This window comes from Nothoprocta perdicaria, unplaced genomic scaffold, assembly GCF_003342845.1.
Source record: "Nothoprocta perdicaria isolate Ctin4 unplaced genomic scaffold, notPer1 scaffold_207, whole genome shotgun sequence".
Lineage (NCBI taxonomy): Eukaryota > Metazoa > Chordata > Aves > Tinamiformes > Tinamidae > Nothoprocta > Nothoprocta perdicaria.
Genome location: NW_020455283.1, coordinates 1,076,091 through 1,099,435, shown reverse-complemented (window position 1 = coordinate 1,099,435; position 23,345 = coordinate 1,076,091). Strand labels below are relative to the sequence as shown.

Sequence of the window (23,345 nt, the reverse complement as noted above, 5' to 3'; positions counted from 1 at the left end):
TTCAGTATGGTCAGTAATCTAATATAGTCAGTAAATTGATAGTCATAATTAGTTTTTATTGTGTCAAAAATCACTTGATTTTGATATTTTCTATTTTGAAAATGGTATTTTATGTGTCTGGTTATTCTACTATTTGAAAGCTTCATAAATTCAATAAATGATCAGACAAAACCTTTGAATATTAAATATTTCAATTATGGTATTTAAAAACACTTGTTATATTTTATGAGAATCTGAATGTTCTCTTTAAACACAAAACTGCGTATTTTAAGTGTAATTATATATTTATGTGCTTGATTAATCTTGAGTATTTGAATTTATTATTTGAATATTTGAATAGTATTTGAAATATAATCAGACTAGCACTGACATATCTTAAGATGTTTTCTGCTACAAAATAATTCCCTTTCCTCCTCCTTTTCCTGTGTTCACAAGTGATTTTTTTCCCTGAACTTTTGAAATTATAGTTTTTAAAACTATAAACAAAAAAAGTATTATCATTTCCTATGTGATAAATTTTTTTTAATCTTATTTCCCATTAATAAATTTGCCTCTCTTACAATCTAATTGGAAAACATAAGTAATTTAGTTGCAAATATTTTATTTTTAAGTTGCATAGTTTTGAGATGAAGCTGGCTGGCTTCTTCCAGTACAAATTATATTTTTGAAGTATATGTTGAAGAACTGTTCCTTTCAGAAAAGCAATTATTTTAATACAGCACGTTATTGTGGACTTATGTCCATGTTTCATATTTTATGTGACAACTGACTTTGACAGCAAGTGCCAAAACTGATTACTTTAATACCTGTAAAAGAGGCACATGAGACCCATACAACAAGCTGTAATAAAAGAGTGAAACTTTAGGCTGTCGTTTTACCATGTACAAAGGTTTGCTTTATTTCAGATGTAAGTTGATTACCCTGTTAAATGCTTACACTAAGTTCTGATAATAATCAAGATCAACCTCTAATTTCTACGTTACTAGTATTCCCAGGGTTGCAAATCACATGAATTTTTCACAAGTTTTTCTTCTGTGGGATTAGTAGCTGGTCTATTAAGGTGCAGCCCTGAGTGCATTTGTGTTGTTTATGCAGTATTTGTTTCTCTTCTGTAACTCGTAAAGAATATGCTCTATGAACTGTAATGCCTTTTTCTCAATTTCTTATTCATTTTGAGCACTGCAGCATTTAATTAAAAACCATAATGTAATTCTTTTTCTGCTGACTTGCCAGAAATTCATATGAATATATCATTAGTTAAAAGCTTAGTTTGATTTCCTTTAAATGAATAGTAAGTAATGCTGCTAGAGCAGGAAAGATCAGGTATGGAGAAGCTGGATAATTGTAAGGCTAAGAAATATATTCTTTTCCTGCAGTATTTTTATTTCCATGTTCTCCTTTTAATTACATTCCCAGCTTCCTATATATGTCTGTGTTTGCAGAGATTTATTATTCATGTTTGGTAGTATGCCAAGACTGTGAACCAAATTTTGCTTTGTTTTACCCGCTTTAAATCCCTTTGAGTCAACTTTTTGTGGCTGCATATCAAGGACTAGTAAATGTGAGGAAAAATAGAAAATATTCCTCATAATTTGATCTAAAACAAACTGACTGCAATATATGCATTTGAAAATACAGTCACATAAAATACTCTCATGTGATCCGTGGATCAGTAGAAAGGTAATGAAAATAAAGTTATTTTAGGGAAAGGCAGACTCAGTGTTACTGCAAGCTGCCTTCTGTCATATTCAGGGGTGATTGATTTTGAGAGGCTGCAATTGCAGCAATTAGGGATGTGGAGGAGATGGGAGGGAAATGAAAGGAGTTTGTGGCTAATCAGGTAAATTGAAACTTGAAGACCCGAGGAAGCAGTAGCCAGTGAAGAGACTGAAAAGAGATTGTGCATGTCAAGTTCAGTAGGTTCCTTCAAAAGCCCTTCATTCCCATTTACACCAGATTCACCATGTCATCGTTCTGCCATCTTAGCTGCAGGAAGAGAGCTGAAAGTTTTTATGTTTCTTCAGCTTCAGCCCAAAGCCATGTTTGCAAACAGCAAGAGAATTATTCCCGTTGGGCTAATGTAGCTCTCTTGGTTTAGGTTTTCAGTTTGTGGTAAGCTTTCTGGTTTTATTTTTGATTCTTTCCCCATTGCTCCTGGAATACGCACTCCAAGAGGAATTTCAATGTTTAACATTTGGAAGGGAAAAGTATTACTTTGTCTCAGCGGTGGGTCAGTATTCAACGCAGGGGAAGTATAATAAAGCTAGTGTCCAGAAATGGGGAGACAGAGCTATGGATCCTGCAGGAGGAGGATGGAGGACCTGAAGTTTTTATAGACTGACATCCCAGTCTCCTAGGCACAGAGAAAGAACAGATGAGGGTAGGTGAACCCTCATCTCATGGCATGACCTTCTTATGAGCTAGGCACAGGGTGGGTTAATGTGGCTGATGATGAGAAAGGACATCATCTCTCTTAACATTTAGTATATGGCTGGCTTTTTATATGGCTTCCTGCATGGTTTGAAAGAGCAGCTTTTAAGGTAAAGAGGCATGCAAGTTCTCAATTCCAGTATTCATGCAGGACCCTTTGCTTTATGTTAAGTATAGTTGTTTCCTTATCATAGTGTTCTTTCAAACAATTAAGTGATTTTGGGGGGGAAAATGGGCATAGAAAGGAGTTTGATTTATATATAGCAAATTGTGGGGTATTGGTACTGGCATAGATTTCCGCAGGAATAGAAAGGGTTCTTTCCATATGGTTTCTAATAATAATAATTAATACCCAATAGGGTTTTTTCCTTTTTTTTTTACTTTTTGCAATATAGTGCTTCTTGTACTATAATTATAGTGAATATAGTAAAGGGCATTTCATTTTTATCCTCCTCCATTCTAGGTACAAAGGTCTAGAAATAAGCAGTTACGTGAACTGTTTCCAGATGGCTTCAGTATTCATCACGCAGGAATGCTGCGGCAAGACAGAAATTTGGTTGAGAACTTGTTTTCTAATGGACATATCAAAGTCCTGGTTTGTACAGCTACGCTCGCCTGGGGTGTCAATCTTCCAGCCCATGCTGTTGTTATTAAGGTAAGAGCTTCTCTTACTCCACACGTGGGATTCTGTCTAAAAACAAGCCTGTAAAGAAGCATAGAAAGCCAGATCTCTGTTGTTCGGTGTTGGGGCTGGAGGGGAAACATCTGATTGACTTGAAATGTTATTTATATCTCATTAAACCAATTCGCTGTAGTGGGAATCTAGTTTGTATAGTAAAGATTTAAATACATCAAAGATTATGATAGGATTAGTTAAAGTACACTTCTGAAATCATGCTGTATTTGCCTAATTTCAGTATTCAGCTCATCAGGATTATATTCATGTGTATTTATGTTAATTTTTATTAACTTTTCCTCAAACAGGGAACACAAATATATGCTGCAAAAAGAGGCTCCTTTGTTGACCTTGGAATTTTAGATGTCATGCAGATATTTGGTCGAGCCGGCCGGCCTCAGTTTGACAAATTCGGAGAAGGTGTCATTATAACCACTCATGACAAGCTCAGCCATTACCTGACTCTGCTTACTCAGCAGAATCCAATTGAAAGCCAGTTTCTTGAAAGTCTTGCAGACAACCTGAATGCAGAGGTAACCTTTAACACATTTAGAAAAAACAGAAAACTTAAAATAATCGGTATTATCTGAAAAAAATGCAATATTCCCACACTAGAAGTATCTAAAATGGAAATTTCATTTGTTACTGGGAGTTTTTGGGAGTCTTTAGGTGTGTGCTTGTAAGAGGAGTGAACTGTAATGCAGATGTGAAAATGGAAGGAACTATATATAAAAGAAGGTAGACAGTAGAAATTACAGGGAGGGAATGCAAGGAATCACTCCTTGATACTTCTTTACAAAAGACTAAGCTCTCCATTTGTTATCTTTTAAGGAATCTTTGCCTGTGCAGTGACACATCAGAACCAGAGTTTAGCTAGTTTTAGGTCTTCAGAAAACATTCACACACACCAAATGGGAGGATGAAAATAGCCACATTTCTGTGCACTTACAGCTCCTTCTCCTGTTTACACCAAAGCTCTGGAATGGTCTGTGTACTTCCAAAGCACCGGACAATATGCCGTAGGTGACCCTGACAGAGCAGGGAAGTAGGATAGACTAGATGATCTCCAGAGGTCCCTTCCAACCTCAACCATTCTTGTGCGAAGGAGGGAGGAGGAGGGAAAGAGAAATTAAATGTTCCCAAAACATGAGAAAATTTTCCTCCATCCTTTTTTTTCCACAGCATAGAAATGAGGAAAAATGCAGAGAAAACAGGTTTGCATTGGGTGGGCGAGGCACTGTCAATCATTTCTCTTTGCCAGCACTCTCATTCCTGGAGATAGATACCTGGGAATGCTCCCTTCTGTGAGTAGAACAGGATCAATATTCAATTCTGTAGGAATTAGACAGTAGGAAATTACATATAAGCATCAATAATTCAAATTGTAAAGTTGGTTATAAAGGCTAAGATCATTTCCACTTAATTCTAGCTCCCTAAAAACTAGAAGGGATAGATCTGGTCTTAAGTTATTAGACATCTGCAAGTCTAGACTGCCTGTATAGTGAGCGGGAAGGAAGAGGCATCCCTAGAGAGTAGTCTTTTCCCCATTTTTTTTTTTTTATTTCTTTCAATTCTCTCTTTAAGTGCCTATCTGGAATGAGACTTTTTACTTTAGAAGCTTGCAATTAGGTAAAATGAGCAAGACTTATACCTAAAGGGAAATTGAACATTATGAAAATAATGTAGCAGCTAATCTTTACCTGGGATGAACTATAAGTTAATGTGTTATTTAGAACACTTTTTCCTCGCACTCTCTCTTAAAAAATTATTCAGTTCCAACTAGAGTTCAAAAATCTTAATAGTTTGATGACAGTAGTCTCCTGTTTAACGTCCACATGCACATACTGTATATTTTATATAAAAATTAACAGATTGAAGTTCTAGGAATTAAAAAAAAAATCAAAGAGAGTTTGAATGTATGTGACTATTCCCAATGTAGACTGAAATATGTAGACATGAAAGAAATAGCTAAAATAATGCTTATACTACTACAGGTCTGATCCAAATATTTAATAAGGGCCCAACATGTGATGAAGAGGACTATTTATAAAATTGTATAAGAGCGAACTAAAATCTTAATTCAAAGACGGTTCAGTTAATAAAAAAGCACTGCCTGGAGGTTCTTGTAAAAGTTGCAAAAATGATCTCCATGATAAAGGTACATAAGAATAACTTTATAAAACTTCAAAGAAAGTGACTTTTTTTTTGCTGTAAGTTGTTAATGTGTTTTCATTTAATTTAGTCATAGGAAATGAAAAAAAAAGATAAATTGAAACAGAACAGAATTTTGAAAATTGTAAGTGCAGCTTTGAACTCTTCAGTTTATATAAACTTGGAAAATTTGTTTAGATCAAGTAGGCAGTAGGATCTAAGCCATGAGGCTTTGCATAGACAAAAGAAATAAAACTGAGTAAGGAGGGGGAGAGAGAGAGAGAGAGAGAGAGAGAGAGAGAGAGAGAGAGAGAGAGAGAGAGCGCGCACACAGTAAGGGCTATTTATAACTGCTAAGATTTCCAGTGGACTTCGAGCACTTTCTGATAGGGCTGTTCAAAATGCTGTTGGAAGCATTGGGGCTCAATGTCCACTAGTAAGTTTTTAGGGCTACCATAATCCAGTCAGATTTCATAGAAAATAACTTTCATTTGGTTCTTATGAGACATGAATTAAACACAAAAGAATCTGTTTTCCATCTCAGCAAAAGGATTTATTTTTCTTCTTTTCTTCTAATATTAGAAATGTAGACTTCCCATTTCCTAGCTGACCCTCCAGGTCAGGGAAGAATTACAAAGGAATAATAAGCACCTGTAGTAAACTGGGTCAGAAAAGAGCTCTAGGACTGACTTACAATGAGAAACAATTGGCATAGCTGTATGCTACTGGTTTTTTTAGGGTTTTGTTTTTTTCCAGGCAGATGCAAGCTTGATCTGTGTTGCTGCAAGCTTGCTAGAATCTGTGTCACTGATTTATACCAGTATCCCAGCAGCTGAACTATCCCTGCCACAAGGCTCCGGCACACAGCCTCACTTTTGTGGGGAAAATAAACCCTAAAAAAGCTTTCTTTTCACCTTCACAAACAAAAGTTTCAAAGAGGTGCAATAGGTCTCTCCCAGCTGCTTGGCAAGAAATTGGGAGTGAGTACAAGAAAGAAAAAAAAGGATAGTTTGGGCTAATATTGATGCAAGAACGAATAACCTAAAACAGTCATAAATAGACTAGGCTGAAATTCAAGACCTGGGAAAGTCAGGTAAGAATAGTGGAGATGAGGCTAATTTCTTCTAAGATGAAGATTGTATAATGCATACTGGTGTTAGTATGATGAGATTACATGTAAGGAAAGAACACTCCATGTGATGCACCAGGAGATGTTTAAAGAAAGTAAGCTTTTTTAAAGAGGACATTAATTTTCTTTATCAAAGAAGGGCCTTTTTTGTCATAGTTATACACATTCCTCCTCTTTCCCTGTACTGACTGCAAGCTCTTCTTCCTACGTATTTATTTTATAGCGATCACTGACAATGATTTAACAAAATATTTTTAGCATAATATGTGCACTTTTATATTTCTGCATTTTTCTGTGTTGCATAGCAAAAACTGCTGCTATCAGACTTGTTGCATCAGAAAATGAAATGAATGTGGAACTGAACCAGTTGTATGTTAAGAGATGCAGAACCATCTTCATTTATTATATTTTTGAGATTTTTAACAGTAGTGTTTTAAAGGGAGCAGTTTCTTTTCTTTCTTTTCTTTCCTGTGCATTGAATAATAAATTATCAACACTTCTACCTTCAAAACTAGCAAACAAAATAATTACAGAAAACCTGGAAAGGCAAATGTCATTCTGTAGCACTAGCTGAGACAATTTTTTCCAGAGAGTTATTTAATCTTCATGTTGAAGAACCACAGGGAAAAATGTGTCAAAAGCAGACAAAGAGGAAAGGCTCTGTGATGTTACAGTAAGTTTTCCCTACAGTAATTGTTAAATGCTAAAACTGCCTGAAAATAAAAATGGTGAGTTGCAGCAATTTCAGATAAGACTGACAACAACAAAGCAATCCCATGTATCAAGCTTTATAAAATTCTACAATGTTGTGGGTACAGATTTAAATTAGAAAAGGAGTTATTTGTCCAGAAAAGTATACATTTCTACTAAGTAATTTATTTTCAAATGTGTAAACGTGACTAAAATTTTTTCCAGAACTTGAGGAAGACTCGCTGGAAATTGAGAGCCTCTTAATTGAGGAAGCAAGTAGAACTCAAAACAATTGCTGACAGTAAAGAAACAATTTGGTTACACTTAGAGTGTAAAATTAAGAAATTACCCCTCCTTCCTGAGATATTAAAATAGTAGAACTTAAGAAGAATAAAAACAATGGGATAGAAGACTAATTCAGTTTCACAGTGGGTAGCCATCTCAACTTATTCAATCAAGAATATATGGAAAATATATGATCTACAATACCATAAAAACTACTTACAGCTGCAGCTGTCCTCCCACAGGATTGGATGTTTGGGGGGAAATAGAGAAAAGTGGCAATCTTCCATAGAAAGAAAATTAAATTTTGAATGTCCAAAGTAGCCAACAAATATTTCTGAATTAAACCAAATTTTTTTTAAAAAAAGAAATCTGTTAAATGGAAGAATAAAACAGTGTGAATATTCATTTTGTTATTGGCCTAACCACAGCACTAAAGATTATATTGTCTATTTCTTTAAAATATGCTATTTCTTTTCAACCTCTCCAGTGATATGTGATGGCAATGTTGTCTGAAAAGAACCGTGAACTCACTGCTTTCATTTGTTTTGCTTCTGTGGCTGCAGTACTGTTACAGCAGTGGAAGATGCGGTCAGAATTTTGTTAATGACTGTTGGATGTTTTTAGTAGAAATAGCATGATTGTACCTGCAATGGAAAAGCTGAAAAGCAAAAGAGCAGCAGGGGCGAGGAAGCCGCCGTTGTTCTGGCCTTTGATACGTCAGGTGTTATTTACCCTTCTACCATCAGGACATGGATCAGGAAATCAATACTAAGAGCAATTACAAGGAAATACTATGCCAGGGGTTTTTTGGAAAGAAATTTGGTCATTTCTTGATATACAGTATCAGTCTAAGCTTCTGCATATGCTGATTTGATCTATTCTAGTGGAATCCTCTGAAAATAATATAGGTGTTGTAGGAATTGCTGTGGTAAGCTGCAGATGACTATTTCCTTGGCTGCAGCACACTAGAAAGTAAATACATGTTAGTTTTAATGCCATCAGTGTGCCATCATATTGGTCACCAGGTTGATTTAAGAAGCACTTTTAGTTTAGGTCAGCTTCCATAGATGCTGCCTTTGGCAGTAACCTAGCACTCTATGGAGCCTAACTACTATGTAGTTAGCGGTTTCGTTACGTAAATTTACACAGTAAGCTGATGACCATGGCATCTTTCCCATGACAGAGTCTTTTGCTACTACCAGGAAATCTGCACAGATGCACAAAAAAAAAAAGTCATCTTTTAGGGACAAAGTCTACAGTGTTTGCAAGCCACTCAGGAAATGAAGTGTTCATTTGATCATCACTTTAAATTCTTAATTTACTATATATGGATCAGTAGCTGAGAGGGTAACAAATGAAGGCAGTAGTTGGCAACATGGGAAGATGGGTGAAGAATATGAGGTGCTGTTATTTAGACTGATTTTATATATGAGGTGCTTTTATTTAGATTTTTCTAGAAATAGAAAATAGTCATCCAGAGATGGTCAAAAGGATATGTTAACTTTTGTATGAGGAGCACACAAGTACACCTGGGCATTTCAGCCTGGAACAAAGACAAATGGGACATGGTATGAGAGACTTGCATAAAATAATGAAATGGCAAGATTTTACGTTTTCTAGGACAAGGACCAGGAGATGATTGGCAGAGAGGAGTCCATGATGGGTTCAGAAAAGCAAAAGGATGCCTGCTGGGCAAGTAGACCAGTGAACTCCTTGATGCAAGTAGTTGTGTCCAAATGTTATCATGGTTCAAGGAGCAGCTACACAGAGATGAAATGAAGATCCATAGAAAGCTATCACATGCAAAGGGAATAGAAGACCTTGAGCTGTGCAGAATTTTAAGAATTTGGGAGGGTGCTTCCTTCTCATTGCAACCTATTGCCCCTCAGCATTTGCAATGAGAAGGGTACCTTCTATATTTGGATTGCCCCATACAGTTGTTCTTAGGAAGGACAGGAAGTAGTAAAATACAGTTTACATCATTGATTCAGCACTTCAAACAAGTATTTGGTCAAGGTCTGTCTACTGTGAATTCTCTCCTGAGGATTTTGTTTGCTGTTTTGTTTGGTTTTCTACTTCTGAAAGACCAGAGAAGGTTTATGCTCACACTAGATACTCAATATAGGCATGGGATTGCCTTCCTTTCTTGTTGAAGTTGTGTCACTGAGCATCATAGAATGAAAAGAAATAAAAAGGGATACCTGGTTAGGTTGCTAGTCAAGAGGAGGGAGTCCAGGGTCAGTTAAGCAGCTGGGAAACAGAAAATACCTACAGATGTATTTTCTGGAAATACAGCAAGAAAGATAAGATGCAGGGGATATGGTTTAATTAGACCATAAAGTTCAGCTTATCTGGGATCTATCATCAATAGCTCATACAAGGCAGGTCACCATTCCTCCCCTAATTGCTTCCACCTGCCAGAGGCCTTCCTGACGTCCACAGCTGGACCCCAGCTTGTTGTTGGGACTCCTCAAGCGAGGAACGAAGGAGAGGATTTGTAGTTCCAGACTCTAGGCGCACCTTCCCCAGGGAGATGCCTTTCCTTGCATTTCCTTTTGGTTTTGTTACGAAGCCTGGAAGATTTAGTGCCCATATATTTACCTCCTCATCTATTTCTTTGCCTTCCTCAAGTGAAAGCCTAACTGCTGCGGTGAAATCAGGTGGCAACAGGAATGATCCTCAGAACAAATACAGAATTCCTCCGAAGCCCTTCCAAAACATTACCCAGGATTCAGGGAATTAATCTGGCTAATCTGGGTATGAGGAATTTATGCATCATTCCCTGTGTGCCTTCAGGGCTGGCCTGACCTATGGCGCAGCAGCTACTGCATTGATCTCCCCTCACCTTCAAACTGTGTATTTAAATAACAGACAATGACACAATCTACTGTGAAAAATGAATATTTGAAATTCTGACAACTCCAATATTATGTAGGGTTGTAAATATAAATAGATAGTCCTTCGTCATGGAATTGGAGGAGATCCTGTTCCACTTAGGAATGCTCTAATAACATTGAGCAATTATTTGAAAAGCTTTTGAAAAATCTTTTTCAAAAAGATTGTTTCATAATCACTTCAGACATTGAAATGGAAATTCAAGTGAACTTATTTCTAAGGCAAAAAAGCGAGTTACAGAGCAAGTTCTTTGAAAGTTTTTTGTTTGATAAAGAGCCACCTTGTCTGTTTAATGAATTTATGAATCTCTTTATGACAACCTTTTAGTCATTCAGATTGCTTTCAGGTATGCATTTTCAGATAAGAACTTTACGTGGACACTAGATGGCGGCAAATATTCAGAAGTAGGGAATTTTCTTATTTGCTTTTTGTCTCTGCTTGTATTCACTGAATACTCATTAAGGTTGGAGGAGACAGGAAAGAGCAGTAAAAGATTGTAGGAGCATATGTGAAACACAACTCTGTTTCATAATCATATACTTCTCAGTTTTACATTTAATTGTGAAAATATTTAATTTGTAAGTATTAAAATCAAGCATTTGAGCAAATGAGTCAGTGTGTTTTTTTTCTTGTCAGGCTTCGCTATCTTCTGAGAATTTTATTATGTCATGATTGTGAAATTGGTTGTTTTCAGGTGGACATTTCTACTAAGTCTAAGAGTTCTTAGACTCAAGTTGTATACAGAAATATATTTGAATCGAGGAAAGAAATCCAATGCTGAAATGAGCTTATGAGACAAATTGACTAGTGAACTGTGGACTGTTTTAGGTGTCTTCCCTTTCATAATTTTATGTGATGAAATATTTTTAATAATACATTCATAATGTATAATAATATATTCAGGAACAAAACTTCAAAAATTCCTGGCGCCAGGTCTGTGGTAGTGAAATTGAGAAGAATAAAAAAAAAATAAAAAATTAAAAAATTAAAATTAAAATTAAAAAAAAAAAGCCAAGCAAAGTTTTGCCTGTTTTACATTGTGTTAGCTCAAGGCAGATTTGGCTTGCATTATTATTTCTGAATAGCTGTAGTAATTCATAGGGAATATATTACCAAAATCTAGATGCATGGATCTGAACATGCATATGAATTCATTTATAATTGTATAGATTCTTTTTTAATTTTTTTTCCAAGTCATGTGGTGGCATTGTATGAAATGCAAACATTAATGAAACAAAAATATCTTCTAAAATTTAGTAAAGAGTCATAAATCTTCTATAAGAGGGCTTTTTATTTGTTTTAATTATCAACAGTAAAATGTGTTCATGCAGCATACAGGAAATCTTAAATTCTCTTGGTAAAATCTGGTAAATAGCTGGAAAAAGCAGTAAATTTTTTCTTAAGATCTATATTGTCAGCTATGTTCATAAGTTGTGTGGTGGTAATTAATCAGGTAATGAAATAGCTATTGAATTAGCAAAAAAAAAAAACCCACAAAACAATTGTTCTGACATAGCTAATAGAGGGAATGCCTAATGTATAATAGACATATCTAAGAGGGAAAAAAATATAAATATATATGTGTGTGTGCATGTGTAAACATGTTGTATTTTGTTATGTTTTATTGCAGAACAAATGTAAAAGGTAGCTGTAAATTTTACTTGTCAGATAGAAAATAGTAATAAGATTTGTAGATATAAACAAGTGGCTGAGCATGAAGGCTTGCTAAAGAAAAGCCTGAGGACTGTCACTATGTTTCATTTTAGTACTTATAACTTACATTGCTATAAAATAATTTTTAAAGGTGTGCACTCTTCATTAAGTTTCTTATATCATATTCTCTGAAGATTTTTTATGGGCATTTTTTTAAGAACAAGTCATTTCATTTCTTTTACCTGTAAACATTATGAGCAGGAATAAGGATCATAGGGGTAACTGTACATCTGTAACCTGATGTCTCAGAAGATATTCTGGTGCTAAATGTTCGTAAGATGTAGCTATATAAATAGTTCGAAAGATTGTCAAAAATTATGTTAGTATTATTTAAGTTGGCAAACTACTAACACTTTCTTTAAGTTAGTGCTAGTGCTCTAAGTTCAGTATATTGTCAACTTAATACTTATGTTCAGCTGTAATATATACTTTTAATTTTGTCTCTTTTCCTATTTCCAGATTGCTCTTGGAACCGTAACGAACGTGGAAGAAGCAGTAAAGTGGATAAGTTACACTTACCTTTATGTACGGATGAGAGCAAATCCATTAGTATATGGCATCAGTCACAAAGCGTATCAGGTAGAAAATGCATTTTAATAAAACTCTAACCTGCTCTTCACGGTCTGTAATCCTTCCCTGATGTGAGGATAAATATTTGCTATTTCTACTTTCCTGACATCAGCAAGTCTTTTAAAGCCTTCAGAAAAAAAAAAAAAGGAAAATATTTTATGTAGCAGAGTATTTATTTTTAACACTAAATCAAGAGGTCCCTTCTGTTCACACAAAAATATATTTTGTATGTGCACCAGTCTGTGCACCAAAGGACAGTCATTCTTACCAGCTGGTTACTGTAGCTTAGTTATTCTCAGGACTATAAGACGGATATAAATGATAAAATCAAATGTCGTTCTTGAAACTATTTCTTTCTTTTTGTTTCCTTCTTTCAGCATTTGTTTTAGAATGTTTCATCTCATGACATCTTATAAATTATAAAATGGCATTTTTATGTTTTTTTTTTGTCTTGGGATTCAGTAACTATGAGAGGGTTTTTTTTAGGAGATATTCTGTGCATTAAAATAAATCAGAGTACAGTTGCACAAGGATTAATTTTGAAAAAAATAACTTACCTCTAATTTTTCAGAAGTTTCATAGTTTAAAAATTTTCTCAATAGTTACTTCTTCTAGTACACCTTTTCAAAACCTTTTGAATATTAAAATGGTTTGGACACCGGTAATTGAGTGGAGTGCGGGTGAAAGTGTCAGAAATATATATTATTTCACATATTCCAGATCTGATTTTTGCCTTCATGGTTTGTCATGATATTACAGCAGTAATTTCGTTCTTTGTAACTTTTTAATTAAACGGCTAAGTTTTTCAAATAGCTTTTGTGGCCAATAATGCAAGTAGTAGCAGAAGCAGGTAGGATTTGCAGGGTTAAGGAGGGGTGTTATGGTGGGATGTGCTTTAAAGAGGTTTCTGCAGACACTTTTAGGTCTTTTCCAGTAATCTCACATCTGCTATTAATAGAAAATTATTATTTACCAAATATTGATGTAAAAGTAGTCAAACCCACAAAATACCTGATAAATGAAAAGCAAAAATTGTTTTTCTAATGATGTGAATGTTGTCCCATTTCTGTAAATCCCTTCATTTAAATCTTACTTTTTTGACAGTTATTTTTCACCTGTATGGTTAACAAATTTTAGATAGATGATGCAAACATGATGGTAACACCTAGTGAAAAAAACAGTACACCACTATCTGCAGTATTTTAATCATAAACTTAAAAATGCAAGGAACAAGAGTTGCTTCCCTTCCTCTGGCTTTTGTGTTTTTCTTGAGCTGCTGGGATGGAGCCTGCCAGTGCTTGTCTTTTGCTACCACTGTCCACCTTTCTACTCCCTCTGATTTGAGTTGTTAATAATAGGCATTTCTATTTTGTGTTAAGGCAGAGACAAATTATATCAAATTGAAGTGTTATGTGTTCCGGTAGGAGCAAAGTCAGTGCCAATATTTCAGAATATTTAAGGTTGGAAGGGACCTCTACAGATCATCTAGTCCAACCTTCCTGCTCAAGCAGGCACACCTACAGCATGTGGCACAGGGTGGCATCCAGGCGGGTTTTGAAGACCTCCAGAGAAGGAGACTCCACAACCTCCCTGGGCAGCCTGTTCCACTGCTCTGTCACCCTAACAGTAAAGAAGTTGCTCCTCACCTGGAGACGGAACTTCTTGTGTTTCAGCTTGTGGCCATTACCCCTCGTCCTGTCGCTGGCCACCAGTGAGAACAGCCTGTCCCCTTCCTCCCTGCATTCTCCCTTCCTGAACTTATACATATTAATCATATCCCCTCTGAGCCGCCTCTTCTCCAGAGAAAACAGGCCCAGCTCGCTCAGCCTCTCTTCATACGAGAGATGTTCCATTCCCTTAATCATCCTGGTTGCCCTTCTCTGGACCCTCTCCAGAAGCTCCACGTCCCTCCTATACTGGGGTGCCCAGAACTGAACACAATATCCTGCTTTTCAAGAGAAATGAGTTTTAAATTTTAAAGCTATTAATGCATCGTGGTGGTACAAGGATGATATATCGGACCAGATGCAGGCATAACCATAGATTTACTCAATTGTGCAATACTTTTTCCTTCAGTTCCAGTTAGAGATATTTCATTTTCATAACCACTGTGTTGTTATTTCTTCCTAAACTTGCAGTGTGACAATTTCTGTTTTGGCTGCCAGACATTGTTACCCGTGCAGCATCCACGTATCTGCATCAGCACCATGGGTCACACTCATCCCAGCCGGGGCTGAGGAATCCCAAGCCCCTTCTCCTATCCCTTTCCACAGGGTTGGGAAGCCGGGTGTTTGTTGTAGCCATTCATTACTCTAGGAGCACAAAAGATTAGGCCCATCCTAGTCCAAGACTGCCTATCCATGAAAAAGGTGTGTGATCTTGCTCAGGAAGCCACAGCAGCAGGTGGACACCTGCTGTGCACCTACAAGTTGGTGGCCCTCCTGTCCCCGGCAAGGGCTCTTGGCCTCCTGGCTGGGTCCTGGGCTTGCTTTGCACAGGGAGCTGCTCTGGCTCCTCTGGTTTGATGAGAAGCATTGCAGGTTGATGGAATGACAGTAATGTCTTTTGCTGAGTTAGGAAAATGGCCAGAATTGACAATAGGCATCTAGAAAGAAAGGGAAAAGTGGAGTAGATCTGGGTGTTACATTAGTGAAGAATGTGAGGCAAATTATAGAAATTTGCAATCCTTTGGGGTTTTCAATGGAAAGTAGGGCTGGTTTTGAGACAAAACCCTTTTTTCTTCTTTTTGTTTGTTTCCATTATTTGTCTCCCATAGTTAAGGAGAGCTTTCTATCCCTCAAAGCCATATGTTTTTAATATCTGTGAACATTTGAGGAGCTTGCCCCCAACACTCCTCTGGGTAGCTTGAGAAAGCAATGTGAATAGTAATGTACTGCAGCTATCCTGGGAGAACTTTCTTATTTTCGTGTAAGGAAGGCAGTGGAAAAATAGACAAGAGGGCAGATGAAAAAACAGTAAAGATTTATAAAACTTGAGCGAGCTGACAATCTTTACAAAGGATTTTTAACCTTTCTGCTCTCTTCTCGTAAATTTGAATATTTTATTTAAATGTCTGTACAAGAAGAAAATGAGCTTTCTTGTGATTAAAACTGTTGCCCATGCGTATGCATACCCTGCGTATGTACATGCAAGTTTCTTGCAGTGGACTGGGCAGGTTTTGTTTTAAAGTGTATGGCATAGGGCCATTCTAGGGTGGATCTGACTGTACAGGATTTTTAATTATGCAAGTTCAACAAGAATGGTGCCAACCTTCGATTCTGTGCATTAGAATGTTGTTCCATGACATTTTTGAGTTGGTACCCTACCTTTAAAGGTATAACGTGGAGTTTTTTGTTTGTTTCAAAATTTACTATTTACTGTTACGGCAATATAACTTCTATCTAAAGCAAAGGAAAGCAAAAGATTGGCAGATAATTCTAGTCACCAAAGGAGTAGGGAAATGTTTGGCTTTTTTTTCCCCCTCTTTAGTTTTTAGAAATGTTAAACATCTGGCATCCTGATAAGTTGGGGGTTTTTCCCCCTCCCCCCTTTCTGACCACTTCTCTGCCGAAATCTGACCTTGGTGAATGACTTGCTGTTGAGAAAAGTGCTCTAGAACTTTGTCATCTTAGCCTTTGACTTGGACTTACGGCAACCCATAACTAAGGAGAAACAGCTTCAGAGCAGCTGGCAAAGACCAGGAAGGAGTCTGGCAGCCACCTGATGGAAAGGGCCATGTTCTTCTTCAGTGGCAGTGGCCATGAGATGACCCATGAAACTGGAGCAAAGCAAGAGCAGCTCTGCACACTTGCTCCTTCTTGCCATCCGTATCTATCTCAGGTGTAACTTTACCAAAAGAGCTGATGTGACTCACTCACTAGGATCCTGAACAAGCTTGAAAATGAGAATTGTGACTATGGGAAGAGCTTCGCAGTCTTTTCAAATCGTGTGTTAAAGTTTGCATAATTAGAGCCAACTTGCTTGTGTAATTAGAGCCATATCCAGGGGAAGATGAAACAGAGGGCTACCATGGCTTTGAATCCATAGGTCCCAGGTGAATCACATAGAAACACCTGGGCAATTGTACAGCAGTCCCATCAAGATGGGCGTTTTGTCCAGACTTGTATATATTAAAGAAAGTATATTATCACTTGGGCAAAATGTCCATATTCTAAACATGGATATCAATAGAAATGGTTTTGTGGACAGCACATTACTTGTCTGCTTAAACATGAATGTTTATACACTGAGTTTATAACTCAGTAAGTGGAATATTCCAGCCAACATATGTAAACTTTTGGGGGGCTTTAGAGCGTTTACATATGTAAACATTTCAGACATCCAATTTGAAGCTTATTTAGTCTGGGATACAAATAAAGCTGTTCTTATGTCAGATATCCACACAAGGTCTATCTTCAGCCAAAATGCTATTATAAAGAGCCAATATTATTAAAACATACTTTTTTTATGGAATCACACTTGATGATAATTTCATTCAGAATATGTTTTCATTAAAAATTTCTTTTGAGTATTTTAATGTAAATTTATTTTGTAATCATTCTGCTGTTTTGTCTTGAAATGTTGTAAAAGCAATATTTGATTATTTGGGAATGCAGCTGTTATTAGTGACATCTCAGGAATATTTTGACTTAATTGTACTCTATTTTTGCATATTTTTTTCTGGGTTTTGAGAACACAATTATCTAAACAGAATGTTCCATTTAGAGTTTCATTTACTCAAATAAATGTATGCGTATATGCTTGATCTCTAGATGGATCCAGGACTAGAAAAGCACAGAGAACAGTTAGTAATTGAAGTTGGCAGAAAACTGGACAAAGCCCGCATGATTCGCTTTGAAGAAAGAACTGGCTTCTTTTCCTCCACAGATTTAGGCAGAACTGCCAGCCACTACTATATTAAATATAATACTATAGAGGTAAATATATTGTTCTATTTTGGGGTTTTTCTTCTTTTTGAACCTATACCTAAAATAATTGTAAGATATTACAGAATATGTAGCTAATTTGTTCAATATATTTTCGAATCATGTTTACTGAAATGGGGAGCACAGGATGGACAGAAAGGGAATGAAAGTTGAAAGCAATACTGAAAGGTTCGACTTAATATGGAATGGAGTTTGAGATTTCTGTAGTTTCTGCCTTTTTTTAATTTATTATAAGATTTATTATAAGAAACATTATTTATTATAAGAAACATTTATTATAAGAATATTTATTCTTATTAATAAGTTTTATTATTATAATTTATTATTATTTATTATAAGAAACATTTTGATAGTGCCAATATGTGCAGCTGCGGGTATATGGTAGAATATTCAAATATAGATCTAGACTGATAACAAAAGCTTTTATGCATGAAAATCCAAGTAGGTTGCTAGATGCAAGATTCAACAACTTAGGTACTTTAAGTCTTCTTTAAATCTTCTCTTTTGTAGCAAATATTTTCCTTTAATAAATGCTAAAGAATCAGAACATTATTCATTTTAACTTCAGTCTTTTAACCTTATATGCTTTTTTAAATCCTGATTACTCTTTCTTTTGTGCTGTTTGTAATTTTTACTTTCAATACTAAATCAAATCATTTTATTTTGAATAGACTTTCAATGAATTGTTTGATGCTCATAAAACAGAAGGCGATATTCTTGCTATAGTATCAAAAGCTGAAGAATTTGAACAGATCAAGGTAAGGTTGCATCATTTCATAATGGGAGTGTGTCTTAAAACTAGACACTTCTATGGTACTCGTTCCATAAATAGTAAGTGCCTATTTTATACACTCAAGTCTTGTTAAATACTAAAAAATATATACATATATTTTTTCTAAGAAGGAATAACTGCCAAGAACTGTATATAATCTCATTAAAATATATGTCTATTTCATCTTAAACTAAAGTGCACATTTAATAACTAGCTATGGAGCTTTCAAAGTTCCCGTTAAATGCTTTTAAGATCTTTTCAGCTTCTCAATTATTAACAGGTGAACCTTAGTGTCCATTGGAATGGTGCACCAGAGGATGAGAGGGGTTTTCTATTTGAAGTCTAAATCAGGATTAGATTTCTTCCTGAGCAAGTTGCTCTATCAGAAATGAGGCAGGATTCACCAGGCTTGGCTCTGTGATAGACTTTGGGCACGGGGACAATCTCTTTGAAACCGAACTCTAAAAGTTTGTTTTAACGGATTCTGTTGGGCAGGCTAGAAGATTGCGCTGCTGTCGCGCTCGGGTCATCTCCAGCACCTCTTGTGCCTCCTTCTTGGGCAGGACACAATACAGTGCATTGCATTGTCACGAGCTTGTTTGCCTGTGCTTCCATCTCACAGAGGTGCCACCACATGCAGCAGGATTTATTAGTTCAGACTCATTGCCAGAATTATACAAATTACAGATCAGAGCTGGCTGTCATTCACCTGGCTCTGAGAGCTGGCAATGTGAATCCTTCACTATCTGCATATTTACATATTTGCACACACTCTCTTTGAGTATTACCATCTCTTTTTCTGATGGAGAAATTGTATGTTTTTTAATCTCTTCTTTAATAGAAGGCATTGAGAATGAAATTTCACAATGATGCATGCAACATTCTCAGAATGAAAAGCTTTTATTTTGTATTTTTTATGATGCTGGTGAAATTTTGCTGGATCTAATTTTAGCATAATTAAATGTTTGAAAGGAGAGCATAAGGAGAATATAATATAATATGTTTCTGTACCCAAAATTTAAAGCTATTGATGTTGCTTCTTGACTAAAATGCATTTTTTCCAGTTTACTTTCTCAGATTTGTATTATTTGGCTCTTCTTACCAGACTGCAGCCTCCAGTTCCAGTTTGTAGTGATTTGGTGTGCAGTTTTGAATGCTAAATTGGTTACTGAATTTGCACAGGATTTACCCATTTGTGTGATATGAGTTGTGTCCTTTTTAATATGAAGCATTTCTATAATACCTTTCAAAAATCTGTATTTTGAGATAGGTATATCACAAGTAACTGAAATGAAGGTTGAGATTTGACCTGTGCTATGTTATGCAAGTGTGGGAAAGAAAACCAAAAACATAGCTGTAAGCAGAAAATAATGTTCCCTTGACACTGGACTCATCCATGATGGTTGTGTCCTTCATCTTTTTTTCTTCCTGTAGGACCAGTGGTGGAAGAGTGGGGGCTTTTAACCCAACTGCCTTAGCTCTTTCGTATGTCAGGTAGTCAGGTCCAAATGGAAATTACTTTCAGATGGTTCCCTGCAGGGACCAAACATTTACCCTCTTTAAATAAGTTTTACACTAACAGACTATCAGTAAATCAAAGAATATGTAGATTTATGCTGTTTTTTGCTATGTGAGGGTCATCAGTGAGAATGTGAAATGTTATGCATTATTCAAGCTGTACATATGAATATTTCTTTACTCATATTAAGACTTAATCTTATTAACAGTGAAAACTTTAATATCATGAATCATAGTACTTTACAGTTTTGAGTTAAAAATGTATTATACCACATGCAAACTATGTAACTATAATGAATGCATTTAATGTTAATTCAAGATTGCCCTAATCCAGATGGACAGAGGTTTTACTCTGGTCAAATAAAAAATGAAATCTCATCAGATGAAGGATGGTAGGGTCAGAAGATTCAATTTTGTGGCATATCAAATTTTTGTATGTCAATGGCAACCTTAATAGATGGTGATGAATAATAAAATGTAATTGTGTCACTATTAAGATAGTTTCAATTATAGTCTATTAGCTATATTGCAGAAGACTTGATTTTGCCTTTTTCTTTCCAGTCTTAAAACTAGAATCTCTATTTAAAAATAATATAACTATGATATAAGTGAAATTTGATTTCTGTATAAAAGTTTCTATCAAGTTATTCCAGCCTCTTCATAACATATAATTGTGTTTTAGGTACGAGAAGAAGAAATAGAAGAGCTGGATACCTTACTGAATGATTTTTGTGAACTTCCTGCTCCAGGAGGTGTGGAAAACAATTATGGAAAAATAAATATCCTCCTTCAAACTTATATTAGCAGAGGGGAGATGGACAGTTTCTCCCTTATTTCAGATTCCGCATATGTTGCACAGGTAAAAATAGTTCATATTTTATTTTATATATCTGTTGCTCTGCCTACAGCTATTTTCATCCTCCCAAATGTTGTATGAATTATGTATGTAGGCCTTGATCTGCAAGCTTTTTTGCACATTTTAATGCAATGATTTGGAAATCAGAGCCCTTTTTTGTGTTGTTTACTGTTTAAATGGAAAAGACTTACAAAAGTCTAACTTAGAAGACTAGTGAATCTTTTGTTAAATTCAGATTTTATTTTTGTGAGTATTATCTATTGCCTGAAATATCTAGTATTTCTTGTATACTTTCAGTATTAGTTGTATATAAATATTATTCTAACTTTCTGTTTCTTTTCTGTATAACTGTTGCAATCTATTTCTGTTTTGTGGATTTTTTATACTTTATTCTACAAAACAAAGTATGTTTTATTTACAAACGTTTACAATTTACAAACACAAGAAAGATGTTCTTTTACAATTTTTTTGCTAACACTTATCATGTAGCTTTACATACTAGCCTATATATTTATTTGTTGGCTTAACTTGACACCTGTATTGTTGCTAGTTTTATAGCATGTTTAGCTATTTGTGTTTACACGAAATAACATGAGAATTGAAAGTATGTGAGATAGAAATGCTTGCTTACTCGGCTAAAGCCTGTCTTAGAAAGAAAAAAGTGCTGCTTGAAATTTTGCTAGAAGTGAGAGTCCTGACAATTCCAGATGTTTAATAGTAAGGGTATAAAGTAGGCTATAAAGCTTTAGCTTTTAGGCCATCCTATATCTTTGTCTTTTTTTTTTTTTTTTTAAACAACATATTTAAACATGTTCCGTTTAGTCATTTTTGTCTAGGTCACAACGTTTTAGGAAACAAGTAGTATTTAGTTGTTGCTAAAACTGGGAGTTAAATACTGTAAAGCATACATGTATGCTCTTGGGCAGTATTTTCATGGTAATGTTTCTTTCTTCCTAAGAGTTTACATTTTACAGCACGTAGAGATAGATCTGAATGAGATAGCCTGAAAATATTACACACAAAAAAAGAAATGTGGTATTTGCACACTAAGGCCATCTTCAGTATGATTCTTTTAATCTCTGTTTTCAAGACAATTGCTTTTATTTGTCTGTCTCAATTATAGCATCTTTAGTGAGGCAACATAGTCATCTTCTCAGACCTTCATAAATTCTGCATGTAGAACAAGAGCTACAAATTGTGAAACTTTTAAATTGGGGAGTGACTGTTAAAAAAAAATTATTCATCCTTTCTAAGTAGAAGAAATGGGCTTCTTTAGTAACATATGCTTCCTATCATAGCCAAAAAAAATCTATTTTTTATTCCTGGTAGCATTGCAGAGCCAGTAGAGAATGATTGCATTTTATTTAATGACTCAAGAACAGAATTGCTAATCCAGCATAGTACTTGGCACTGGTAGACCAAAAGGAAAAAAATTATATCTTTTCAACAGTGTTTCATAAGTTTATGAAAGAAAATTTGTAACTTTGTTGTTCAGGATAAGATCGGCATCTTTTGAGCCTATGTTAATAAATAATTTTCTAACTCCAAAGCAGATTTATACTATTTGGTTGTACAGTAGGATTGTAAAAATCACTACTGTTAAACTTCTGTGCAAGTGCTGCAAAATTTACTATAAAGTGGGAGTTTGTTACAGAAGCACAACAAAGGTAAAAAAAAGAATAAAACTTCAATTTCCAAGTATAAATTGAGTTTGAGTATATTATATGGGGGAAAAGCAGGAGGATGGTGACTGGGGAAGTAAAGTAGATTAGGAGTCAGTGAGACTCCATGAGTGTAGAATTTGCTAGTGTGAGCATAACTGTCATGAAAGTTGATGACAGACCTGCCACTACAACTTTAATCATTTGCACATGCATCTTTTCATAGTATCTTTAAGCAGTCATGAGGTATTTTTGCCATCAGACAGTGAAGGAATGATAAAAAGTTCTCAAGAATGTTTGGAATCATTTTGGAAGGAAAAATCTATTGTTATGGTTTGTCTAAGATCGGTCTATGGGATCCTTTTCATTTTACAAAGAATACTTGAGTGAATTGCAACATTTCTGCTTGTTTCTCTCCCCTCTTCAGAACGCGGCTCGTATTGTTCGAGCTCTTTTTGAGATTGCCCTTAGGAAACGTTGGCCTGCAATGACATATCGACTACTGAATCTCAGCAAAGTCATTGACAAGCGGCTGTGGGGCTGGGTTAGCCCCTTGAGACAGTTCTCAGTGTTGCCACCATCAGTGCTCGCAAAGTTGGAAGAGAAGAATCTCACCGTAGACAAGATGAAGGACATGAGAAAAGATGAAATAGGTGAGAAATCAGTAGTGTTAATCTACACCTGCAAGTCGCAAACTCTGGGCAGGCTTCGAACTAAATCTGAGGCATTCAGTAACAGCCACACTCAGATCTGGAAGTCATGTAAGCACCTTATTACGGTATGATGGCCTGGCCAATAAAAAGGTTTGTTCAACCTTCACAACTTGTTATATGACTGCACGTTGAGGGTGAGACTGACCCCATGTTCTGCCAATCCAGAACACTTGTGCAAAAGCCATATGTCTGAATATGCTGATAAAATTCCTGATTCCTTTTTTTTTTTTGCTCACATTGTGTAATACACTACTGTAAAAGGCGTCTGTTTATTTTTGCCAATTGGCAAAATCTGGCTATTTATTTCTTTTTTTTTTTTTTTTCTGAAACACTATTAACG

At 35.6% G+C, this 23,345-nt stretch overlaps 1 protein-coding gene across 1 annotated transcript in view; it reads left to right on the top strand.

The window, feature by feature from the left end:
* Nucleotides 1–23,345, top strand: part of ASCC3 (activating signal cointegrator 1 complex subunit 3) — a 241,478-nt gene that overhangs the window by 141,029 nt on the left and 77,104 nt on the right. Inside the window, exons 15-21 of the mRNA XM_026038316.1 lie at nucleotides 2,894–3,085; nucleotides 3,415–3,639; nucleotides 12,429–12,548; nucleotides 17,312–17,476; nucleotides 18,157–18,243; nucleotides 20,458–20,634; nucleotides 22,720–22,945. Coding sequence (XP_025894101.1) covers nucleotides 2,894–3,085; nucleotides 3,415–3,639; nucleotides 12,429–12,548; nucleotides 17,312–17,476; nucleotides 18,157–18,243; nucleotides 20,458–20,634; nucleotides 22,720–22,945 — 1,192 coding nt within the window. The remainder of the gene's footprint in view (nucleotides 1–2,893; nucleotides 3,086–3,414; nucleotides 3,640–12,428; nucleotides 12,549–17,311; nucleotides 17,477–18,156; nucleotides 18,244–20,457; nucleotides 20,635–22,719; nucleotides 22,946–23,345) is intronic.